The 12453-nt window shown below is 36.6% G+C and overlaps 1 protein-coding gene across 2 annotated transcripts in view; it reads right to left on the reverse strand.

Annotated features, from left to right (window-relative positions):
• IntS9 (integrator complex subunit 9) overlaps window positions 1-12453 on the reverse strand; it is a 118376-nt gene that overhangs the window by 53367 nt on the left and 52556 nt on the right. For both annotated transcript variants that reach the window (XM_089101047.1, XM_089101049.1), the window contains one exon: window positions 9167-9346. In XM_089101047.1, coding sequence (XP_088957173.1) covers window positions 9167-9346 — 180 coding nt within the window. The remainder of the gene's footprint in view (window positions 1-9166; window positions 9347-12453) is intronic.

Genomic DNA, 12453 nt, shown 5'->3' on the forward strand with positions numbered 1-12453 from the left:
CGGGATTGATCAAAGCTGTATAAGGCTTCACTGCCATTTGATCCCGACCTTCATTCGCATGTAAGGCGAAAAACAACGTCGGAGCAGTCCACTGTTCCACCAGCCTCTGAGAGACGGCCTCAAACGCTAACCAGCGAGTTGCAGATGGGTACAGGAGTGCATGCTCGGCTACTTATTTCATAAAATACTTATTTCACGAAGTGAATACTTATTTCTCGAAGAACGTAATTCATAAAAAGATAATAGAGCTTTACTTCGGGATCGATCAAAGCTGTATAAAGCTTCACTGCCGTTTGATCCCGACCTTCATTCGCAGGTCAGAGCAGTCCACTTTTCCACCAGCCTCTGAGAGACGGCCTCAAACGCTAACCAGCGAGTTGCAGATGGGTACAGGAGTGCATGCTCGGCTACTTCACAGAAATTTTGGAATTCCTTATACTCACGGAGTCGTTTGGCATTATTCGATACGTACGTGTATATTTCATTGCTGAATCTGACGATCTCTGTAGGTAACTGGTCACAAGCACTAGCAGAGCATAGTGCGAAACTGTGACAGATGCATCCAAAAATAGCGAGCCAGGTAATATCTTTCTTTATGAGGGCTGCAAGGCCGTTGTTCTTCCCAAGCATCACACTTGCATTATTAGATGCAAAACCTCTGCAGTTTTTTAGTGCCTTCTTATTCTCACTTAAAGTTTTACAGATCAAGTTTTTAAGGCCCATTGCTGGTGTATCCCCAACCTCTGGAATGGCCAAAAAGTCTTCCTTGATTTTGTATTTAGTGCTGTCATAGTAGCGAACGATGATGACTAAGTATTTGGTCCCACACTTATCAGTGGTTTCGTCAACCATCAGCGAAAAGACCGATTTTTGCAATCTTTCTTCAAGTTGCAGATCTGCAGCGAGTTGCAGATGGGTACAGGAGTGCATGCTCGGCTACTTATTTCATAAAATACTTATTTCACGAAGTGAATACTTATTTCTCGAAGAACGTAATTCATAAAAAGATAATAGAGCTTTACTTCGGGATCGATCAAAGCTGTATAAAGCTTCACTGCCGTTTGATCCCGACCTTCATTCGCAGGTCAGAGCAGTCCACTTTTCCACCAGCCTCTGAGAGACGGCCTCAAACGCTAACCAGCGAGTTGCAGATGGGTACAGGAGTGCATGCTCGGCTACTTCACAGAACTTTTGGAATTTTTTATACTCACGGAGTTGTTTGGCATTATTCGATACGTACGTGTATATTTCATTGCTGAATCTGACGATCTCTGTAGGTAACTGGTCACAAGCACTAGCAGAGCATAGTGCGAAACTGTGACAGATGCATCCAAAAATAGCGAGCCAGGTAATATCTTTCTTTATGAGGGCTGCAAGGCCGTTGTTCTTCCCAAGCATCACACTTGCATTATTAGATGCAAAACCTCTGCAGTTTTTTAGTGCCTTCTTATTCTCACTTAAAGTTTTACAGATCAAGTTTTTAAGGCCCATTGCTGGTGTATCCCCAACCTCTGGAATGGCCAAAAAGTCTTCCTTGATTTTGTATTTAGTGCTGTCATAGTAGCGAACGATGATGACTAAGTATTTGGTCCCACACTTATCAGTGGTTTCGTCAACCATCAGCGAAAAGACCGATTTTTGCAATCTTGAGCTCAGCTGGCTGATGGCATATGGGGCAATCACGTTTTTGATTAGTCCAGTGGTTTTAGTTCTTCCACATGCAAGAAGCTTTACTACTGATGAATCAGGGATAAATTTTTTCAGCAATTCAAGCAAGCTGTCCATAATACTCATCTCCTTGGATTTGATGCTATCCAGGCTGACATTGCGAACTCTAAAGCTGTCACCTGTTGGCTAATTAGTTCTCTTTCCTTTGCTGCTCCCGATAAAGTAAACTCATTGGTTTGGTCATCAGCAATACGCACTTGGTTCTTCATACTAAAAACTTTGGATATGTGACTTTCCCTCGCTGTATGTCTACGTAAATGGGATAGGCCACCAGTAATGATCTTTTCGCAAAACCTACGCCAAGATTTTGTCCTATCCCATGGACATCTTTGCAGCCAGACCTGTAAGTCTTTTTCTTCCATCCATTTTCCACTGAATTTCTGTATTTTCACTGGCTTTGGTGGTTTATTTCTGCTGATTCTTCGTTTTCTCACATTTAATAGTTCATTCTATTCACCTCCAATACCATTTGCGGTTTCTTCACTGTCACTGGCACTAGCTTCAGATTTATTGGCTTCGTCTCCAGAGTCATTAGCTAGAAAGAGAATCTGTACAAGAGCAGCAACTGTAACCGGTTTTCCATATATCAAACCAGTGGCGTAACTAAGGGGGACAAGTAGGGGCCCTTTGCAGCACAACTTTAGTTTTTACGGGTATTTGCTTCTCTAAAAGAGGTATCTAAGAAAGGAAGAAAGAAAAATAAAAGAGATAAAGAAACTTCTAGATCCTAAATTTCAAAATTTTTTGAATATTCGCTGCATAATATTGCTCATAGAGATTATTTGCTTCCTGACAAGGATGTTTCAAGGGATAACTTAAAGAAAACATTAAAACCACATAATCGCTACATTCTAGTGGTAGGTCGTGGTAGGTCCCGTAATTTTCCGGCTTTTCGCGCCAGAAAGTACTGTCTCAGATATTCACTTAGTTCTTGTGTCTGCAAATGAACAAACACAAAATGGCCTTTCCTAACTCTCAGTATTAAATAAATTAGACCGTTTGCAGCACAATACTAAATTTTAAGGATTAAAAAGTTATCAAGAAATTGAGAAAAATTTAAAAAAACAGTAGTAATGTTATTTCTAATTTGATTTTTGTAGTTTTCCTTCGATTCTCTGTCATTGTACAGCGCCAAAAAGAATTTCCGGAACGCCATCTAAGACGATTCAGCCTGTATCCCATACACTAACTAGATGTCGGCACCAAATTCTTTGAGCGCCTTTTCTTCGGAGTTGCTGCTCTTATACAGATTCTCTTTGATTAGCTACACTACCTGATTCAGAAGTCCTTATCTTCCCCATATGACTGATTTGTCTCATCTTTAGACCTGTTAACCTCTTCACATTGTTCACCCACTTCTCCATTATGTTCAGTTGATACTAATATAATGTCAGTACTCTGCTCAGTTGCTTCAGTACTCAGACTAGAAGTTGAGGGAACTGAAACTTTCAGATACTTTCTGATATCTATTTTCTGAAACATTGAAATATAAATAAACATTTTTTTTGGTGAAGTTTTTTGCACCAAGCAAAATTGCATACAGCACCAATACTTTCAGGTTTCATTAAACACCTTTAGAGGAGCTAATCCTCACAAAACTGGAGCCCTTTTCACTTAAAAAAAACATTTTGGTCACAAAAACCCAGTCAAATACAGGGTACTGACAACCAAAAATAACCTAAAATATATAAAACCTTGATCTTTTGACAGGTTTCAAATGAAAAAAAGAAATAAGACATAATAAATATTCAATTAAATAAAACATAAATAAAGAAGGGGCTACAGCACAGCACCCACTGGTGGCTAAAGCATCCACTGATATACTAGGAAATATACCTCCAAGGAGATCATCAAAATGTCCTTTCAGGAGGGAAAACTATACTATGTAATCACCCACTTAATAGCTAGTTACTTTACTTGTGATACTGGTTGGCAAATAATTGCCAGTGAGCAATAATTGCCCACTTACTATAGAGGGGTAGATGGGGTTGCATCAGCATTTCTACAAATAAGGAACCATAATAATCCTGTTATAGCTACTCTCTGTAGTGACTTGACAAGGGTAATACAAGGTAAGACTTGATCACAAGTTTTGTTCAAAGATGCCAGTTCTTAGAGGACTATTACTCCACAAGAGGGATATGACTAAAATAGGATTTGACTACTTCCCAATGATCTGGTACCAGCTCCCACTGGAATACCTTTACTCATCAAGGGCAGATCAGCCTCTCTTTATTCACCTTTGGCTTAGCTAAAGAACAAGCAGTAGCGATTTTTCCCCTCCGCGAGTGTTTTTATTACTTAAAATGGCTTTAGCCAACCATCTTAGAATTTGGTTGCCAAAAGTAAAAGAATTGGAAAACTAAAAAGAGGAATTGGAAAACTACTGATTATGCTGTGGTTCCACCTTTAGACTGCTTGGGTAATGGCTAGTGCAGACTTGCCATATACCCAGTCAGGAGCACTAAATTTAGAAGGCAACTCATTTAGAGGAGGCCGTGTTGTTAGCAGTGGCAAAAAGTCAGAGATGCCAGCTCTAAAGGAGGTGCAGCAGCAGTGTGCATCCCTAGGCATTGTAATCAGATAAGGTGCCTCCAAGCTTTCATCATTGGTAAAAGCACTGCCTCCTCTAAATGAGACACCTTCTAAAGTTACTGCTCCTGACTGCATATACCTGAGGGGCACTGTTACCCAGTGGGTTTGAACTGCAGAGCTTGAATTGTCTAAGCCTTGCAATTGACTATAAAATTGAACAGACTATCTGACTTATGACAAACTAATTTAACTGGATATTTTGATAGTCCTCTGCCAGGGTAACAATACCCTAGAAAAGGCAATTCAGTTCGCTTGCCTAGAAATGCCTTTGCTTGCCATATAATGGCAAGGAGGTAAGTATACAATTCAAGAGTATTTGTTATTAGTAATTTAACTTCTCATTTTATAATAATTTTGTAACGAACAATTACCATTTACTTGGTGAAGGTGCAGATTAGTTACCACTGTAGTGTAGGGTGCAGAGCCCCTACCACTGGAAGCATGACATACAGTAAGAAGTGATTTGGGTAAAGGTGCAGATTAGCTACCGCTAATAAATACAACCGATTTAGTACAGTATCCTATAATTCAGTCAATTGGGCTGTAAAGTTGCAAGGATACTGCCCAGTAGAAGCAGGATGTAAGCAACCCACTTCTTACTGAATATCCTACCTTTTGGTGCAGGACCTTTACTGTGATTTGTTTATATCTTGTTCTATTCGACAGTATCTGTGCAACTTTACAGCTTAATCCACTGAATAATATACAGTAAGAAATAAGTTGTTTTTTATCAGGGGGGACTAATTTGCACCTTTAACATTTACTTTGGTTAGACTGTCGTAGAGCTGCCTATTTGAACAGTGATGTATAAAAAATTGATTCTTATGCTATGTAACTCAGCATACTCCATTTATTCTTCCCATGAAGCTGGACTGCAATATTCTCAAAATTTTTGAGGTTAGTATGTAGTGTAGTAGAGCTACCCATGTACTGCAGGGTGCAGAGATCCTAAAAAAAAACAATAAAAAAACAGGATATACAGTGAGAAGTGATTTGTTTATGTTCTGCTTCTACTGGATAGGCTAGTATCTGTGCAACTTTACAGCTGAATTGGATGAATAATATAGAGTAAAAAAATAAGTTTTGTTTACCATGGGCAGCATTACAACAGGTTTACCTTTACTTTTTCTGGAGTTTTTAAGGATTTGAAATAAAAATTACCTCGGATTGAAATTATCGGTTCTAAAAAATTACATTCGTGAATTTATTTGAAATCTACGCGAGAGGCGCTGTCAAAAAGATATCACGAAGTCCGCTACATAAGATTTTAAAATTCCTACGAAACTGAAAGCGAAAAATCCAATTGGTAATGACACAAAATAACTTTGATTTCTAATATGCTTGTAAAATTGCTCTTTCGGTCTAAAGCACTACTTTTGACAAAAAGTATTGAAAAAGTAATGCTTTTACAGAAAGTATTCAAGAAGTAATACTTTGATCAAAAAGCACTAAAAGTAGTACTTTGGTACTACCAGTGGCAACCCTGCATCCCTACATTATTCAACAATTACGTCCTGGATGCTCAAGCGCAATGCCCATTATCATGTATTTTGCAGGCTATAAGATTTTGTCGTTGGTCTGCTACGCAGACGACATCCTGAATGTGAGTCGCACGCTGCAATGGATTCTAGTGATTTTTGGAGTGCTGGCCGATGGGTATGCTAGGATTTGACTTGAATTTAATCTTGAAAAATCAGAGGTTGTATTGTTTAATTGGAAAGATGAAACCTAAAATCTTAGCTTCTCTCTTGAGAGCACGCCAATCAAACCGTCTAACCACGTAACCTGCCTTGGACTCTCGATCGGCACTTCTATTAAGCATACACGCCAGCTTCTACTTTCACATATGCAACGCCGTATTTGCACTGCTTATGTGACATTTATCAAGGCCAAACGTCGTTTCAATAGATCCATCCTTGCCACATTGTACAATGCGATTGGAATCCCTCACATTCTATACTGTACATCTTTTTTGAAAATATTTACTCAAACAGATAAAAATAAAATCCGCAGCACTTTTTTCCGGTTTGCCAAATATTTACTCAGACTCCCACCTTGGACCAGGAATGCAAAAAAATCAGGATTTACAATATCACGGATCCATTGAAAGCGGCAGAAAAACAGATTGTAAATTCAATAATAATCGTCAAACTCATCAGTGGTGGCCCATACTAACCCAGTAGTTTTCATCAGTAAAGTGAATTTTCTTTTCTCCTTTTTAGGTTAAGTGTAAGTGTCTTGTTTCGTTTTCCTTTCTTTTTCATTATTGTTTCTGTTGAAGCGTCTTTTCGTCTTTCATTTTCTTATTTTCTTTTATTTTTACTCCGTCTGTGTTTCTTGTCTAAACTTGCCTGGTATACAATGAATTCATTCATTCATTATTTTAAAAAATATTGCACAGAACTAGGGTTGATTGGATACTCTATAGAGATTCCTCCAATTATCACAAAATAAAATTATACCGATAGAAAACTAATCAATTAAATAAAAACAAACGTTTCCCAAAAATAAGTTTTGCAAAGAAAAGTGGAGTCATATTAAAATCTAAAGAGAGCAGAAATACAGTCATAAAATAGGTCAAGCTTAAATGCCATGAATGGATAAATTGATATAAACGCAAATGAACTAGATTTACGTTGCTTGGGCATAGAGAAAAAATTTTCTTCTGGAGCAACACTTTGGTTTGTTTACTTGCCATCAATTAAACGCTGTAGTTGTTGACCCCTCAGCATTTAAAACGGCATGACTTGAGGTTTTCTCTTCAATGAAAGAAAATGTTGAAACATTCCTTTATCAAAGTCTCAAAATACACTGTTTATGCTCAAACCAACTCTATTCCTGGACACCTAATCAATTTTGTTACTTCTAAAATTTACTATGTTTAAAAAAAATTTACTTCGCTCTAAAGCTTAAAACCAGTCCAATTTTTCTTGTTATTTAAAAAAATGCAAGCAAAGACCTTGTTCCCAGCGTATGTGATAAAAAACAATTTTATTATGCCTATCACCAAATGATTACAACACAAACACTTTACTAATCAATGCGAAACTGCATCATTACGTTGCATATAACCACTGCTAGTCGCCACTCATTCAAGTAGCCACTTAGACAAAAACAAAAAATTCTCCAGCCTAAAATCTAACAGAAATGAATAAAAAGTAGACCAATTATTAAATTTATTTTATCCCTCACCCCTGAAGATGAGCATATTGTACGGTTCTTGCTTACAATTCACTCTCTATGATACATGAGAAATCCTCAAACAATTGAACTTAACGCCTTAACTGTAAAGGTTAATAGTCCAAAATTCAATGCCTTTAGTCTCCTTTATTAATAGGCACATGTCTACCAATTTCAGGTGAATTTGGACACTTTAATACGGAAGGTACGTAAAAACTTATTTTTTTTTTTGTCCCCTTAGCCAAAATTATATGCCCCAATAAGATTGAAGTGGATCTAAGCACTTTTTTGCTAAAGTCAGATTATGCCTCTGATAATCATCATGGTCATGTCTCATTTGTCCAACTTGCCAGATAGATTTTAAAGAAGTAAAGCAACTTTTTTTCTTTTAAAGAAAAGAAAAAAGTAAAGCAAGCCATTATGCAGATTCACATTTTTTTCTTTTAAAATGTAAGTTATGCCCTGGGGGCATATAAGTTTTTTTTTAATAGAAAGCGTTGTTGTAGAAACTTCAAAAAGGGCTCATTTGATTGGGAATTGAAATGGCTAGTGCCCTTTTTTAAAGTCGAAAGTGATTGGAAGGCAACAAACACACCTTCCACGCCCGCCATTTATCCAAACACATCCAATCAAAATTTTGAGATAGCCATTTTATTCAAAGTAGTTGAAAGGTCCGGAAATTATATCTAAGAGGATGACACTCCCCCAAAATCCCTCAGGGTAAGGGTTGTAAGTTATGCCATGGGGGCATATCTAAGGTTTTTATTGAAAGCTTTGTCGTAGAAACTAGAAAAGGGGCTCATTCGATTTGAAATTCAAAGGGCTACTGCCCTTTTTAATAGTCTCAAAAGTGATTTGAGGGCAACTAATCGCCCTCTCACGCCCGCCTTTTCCCCTAACACATCCAATCAGAATTTTTAGATAGCCATGTTGTTCAACGTAGTCATAAATTTTAGAAATTAGGTCTTTGAGGATGATAACCCCCTCAGAGCCCTCGGGACAAGGATTGTAAGTCATGTCCTGAGGGCATACAAGTTTCTTATAAAAAGCGATATTGTATAAACTCCCAAAAGGGCTCATTCAATTGAAAATTTTAAGAGCTTGTGCCCTGTTTAATTGTGAAGAGTGATTGGAGGTTGACTGACACCCCTTTCGAACCTGCCCTTTTCCAAAACACACCCAGTAAAAATTGTGGGATATCAGTAGCCATTTTATTTGAAGTAGTTAAAAAGTCTGGAAATTATGTTTTTGAGGATGAAACTCCCCCCACAGCCCTCAGGGCACGGGTTGTAAATTATGCCCTGGGGGTCTATAAGGTTCTTTTTTTATAGAAAGCGTTGTCATAGAAACTTCAAAAAGGAATCATTCGATTGGAATCTTACTTAATTTTGTACCCTTAATTGGAACCTTACTTAATTTTGGTCATTTTTATACTTATTTTTCAATTCCTCTATGTAAAACATCACATACAAGTTATACAACATTCATTTCTATCATTTTGCAAGCTTTAAACACAATTCTGTTTCCACTTATTTTCCAAAACAAACATTTGCGAGTATGTATATTTTGATATAAAATAGCTAAAAATTCCTTCAGTAAGCAGCTTTGAGGAGACTAATCCAGCTTCACTTCCTTAGATACAACCCTAAATTAATCGACTTACATGATGATAAGTTCCATCTTGACCACACCAAGGTGTTGAACTATCAGATTCTGGTGGAATCAAATACAATGGTGTAAAGTTTAGTCCTGCTGAAACATCTAAAGGACAGTCTAACATTATTGTAACCCCTTGAATCTTGAGCAGAAAACATGGCCGATATGGTGATGGGCTGATACTGAACTAAAAATAAAATTATTAACAAGAGTAGTATAGTACATTCTGGTCTCCCAGATTTGCAATCACATTCTCTGAGACAATAGTCAGTAACAGATAAACAACATACAGTACTTTTCAAAATTGATTCTGTTTGAGCCTGTTTGGCTTCAGTAACTTAAAAGGTATTTTACAAACTTTCTGAAAAGCTTATATTCACATCCCACACACTCAAACAAAGCAAGTACTAGCAACTGGTGGAAGTAACTTCCTCCTATCTTGTTTGGTTCATATAATATTTAAAAATTTTATCATCCTTTTTTTTGCTCCATGTGTTTTTTAATTTCTAAAAAAGATTCAAAATAAAATCAAAATGCATTACTCGATTTTGAAGACTGGAGAGCAATGGCTTCAATTCACAAAAATTAGGGAGGGGGGTAAAATCAATGTTTCAAAATCTACAGAATGGAGATTTTGTTGTTTCTTCAATTTGTTCAATGCAAACACTAAAAAAATATACAAGACAAATTGAAAATACCCAAAAATCTTATTTTTCAAATTTCAGCAAGAGGGGGGGGGGAGGGGGAAAATACCCCCTCCTCCAATCGCCATCATTGCTAAAGAGCTCTGCATAATAGCTGCAGCTATGTATAATATGCTTTAGTGAATAATGCAATAACACATTTTGACTAGATATGTTAAGAGGGAATAGAAAGCAAAATCAAAGATATTAACTGAGTCCCATAGTCATTGCTAATCAAATTAATTCGATAGCTTAAAAAACACAAAGACATAGAGTACAGCATCATCCCCTACACAGTTCCATGCTGGGAAGTACTCTAGGTGACAAAAAAAACATATAACAACACTTAATAGAAAAACAACACTACAAAGGTGAAAGACACACAAAAAGAAAAGGCTATCCACAAATTACTTAAAAAGCAAAACCACATTTCCTTCTATTTTAATGTAATTGTACTGCCTTATTTTACTTCATAATGACTTTTGTTTAAACCCAGTGTTGATTTCGGTTATCAGTTACTCAAATTTTCAAGCCAAAAAGTTAATTCATAATGTAGTTACTATGAAACAAATTTTTGGACAATCTGGAAAGAAAGCTTGTTTTCATAAAATTTTGCCCTCCAGCTGCAACAAAAGATTATGGCCTTATGTTAAGCTACGAGAGATTGTGAATAATTTATTTTACCTTTGCCAAGCTGAGGGTGGTAAGTGAGTTGGTTATGTGTTTAGCTCTTAAAAGCCTCTTTTTTATGAGAAACCAATCAGTAATTTATTGGGTAGTAATTGCTATTTGCTCTTTTACAATAAGGGCTTTCTAAGGCTCAAAAGGCAAATTAGGCATATTTGAATGGGCTTTTGTTAGAGGAAAAGTCAAAATCCTGCAATCAAAAAGCTATTTTCATTGACATGGAACTCAGCCAACATTGCTGGAAAAAATCATAATGACAACATAGCCTATTAGATTCATTACCTCACTTATAGTTTTGAATGACACTTATTGTGGGTTTTTGTAGTGGACATGCATTAATTCTTTTAAGAAAAAAGGAAGTTCATTTTATGTGTTTATGACAACTGTCAAATTCTGGAACAACAAGTTTTACACCCTACAAAAAGAATAAACCACTAGATAATATAAATTTTTCTTTAAAGAAAGTTTTTTTCTATAAATGTTTCTTTAAAGATTGTTTAAATCTAAAGGACAAATACATTTTGGCAATTTACCCTTCCCATGGAGTATGAAAGCAGCTGTGGGCTTGAATCTGAATATGAAGAATGAAGGCTGACATTCATCCGTTTTTACAAAAATTTCCAATGTCTTTTACTAACTGGCTGTCTTTTGCTAAAACCTAATATCTACATTTTTAAAATTTTCAAGAAAATTGCAATTTGGTAATCTTTTCATTTTTGAACTGTAGAAACAAATGAAATGCAAAATTTTTCATACTTTCTAAAGCCTGTTTTCTCCCTGTCTTTGCCACTCTGTATTCTGACAGATGTTGATACTAGTTTTTGTAATTCTAGCATGTCTGTACTAAGTGTAGATGAATTAGTTGCTAGAATCTCTATTTTTTTTTCAGTTTTTCTGATTAACAACTAAAATGTTGGACTGTAATTTAACCTTTGGGTATAATTTGGACATACAGTCAATATATTCAATCAGCAATAGTTTCACATAATAGTGTTTTATATTAGCAATTTTACTTTATAAGAATTGAGCCAGATAAGGAGGGTTAATCAATAATATGAATTGATAATTTGCATAATTCTTGGTCTTCTATAGGACTGAAGTAATCCTGACTTCTATCCTGTAGAGATCTTTTAATATAAACAGATTTTGATTCACTATTTATTAAAAGAATCTCTTATATTCAAATCTGTAGTGACTGTTAGTTTGTTAAAATAAATGTTTTTTGTTTTTCTTTAGGTTTGAGTTATAAAGTAATTTTATTTCTGATCTTTTAAAGTTTTAATTAGGCTCTTTACTTTCCTTTGAAAAGCTTTTTTTTTGTAAAACATTTCTAAAAATTATTCCTGTTAATTTTTATTTGAAATAAGTTTACCATGGTTTGAAACTATTCTTACTTTTCTGCAAAAAGCTTTTCTTTTGTTTGAAATATTCCAACAATCAGATGACAAAAAGTGGAGGCCCTGGGGCCTCCCCCAGGCCACTCAGCGTGTTCCCAGGTGACGATAGGGGAACAGCCTACAGATATGTAGGGTACCTCCATAGGAGGCACAGACCAAGAGGGACCTTGTCCCTGGGGGTCCATAATGAAACTGGGACACCCTTGCCCAGGGGCATAAATACAGGTGGAGGAGGAAGAAGGCCCCTCAAATGTACACTCAACATGGCCCCCTGGCTTGTCCACATATCCCATGAGTTACAAACCTTCTCCCAATAATGGGTTAGATTGCATTGTGATGCAAAACACCATTGTGGGAGGATCCTCTATAGGAGGACAACTGTGACAGGGTGTAAGATCCAGATCTATGGACAACAGCCTCTGCAAAGGGCTGCCTCAACCTTTTCAGGGTACCGGAAAGACTGGGTACCTTGCAGTCAACTCTATTTCCACTTGAGGAGAGGCACCCCTTGAGGAAATTATAGCCTA

The sequence above is a fragment of the Artemia sp. Qi Xiang Cuo genome, chromosome 15 (genome assembly GCF_049724085.1).
Source record: "Artemia sp. Qi Xiang Cuo chromosome 15, ASM4972408v1, whole genome shotgun sequence".
Lineage (NCBI taxonomy): Eukaryota > Metazoa > Arthropoda > Branchiopoda > Anostraca > Artemiidae > Artemia > Artemia sp. Qi Xiang Cuo.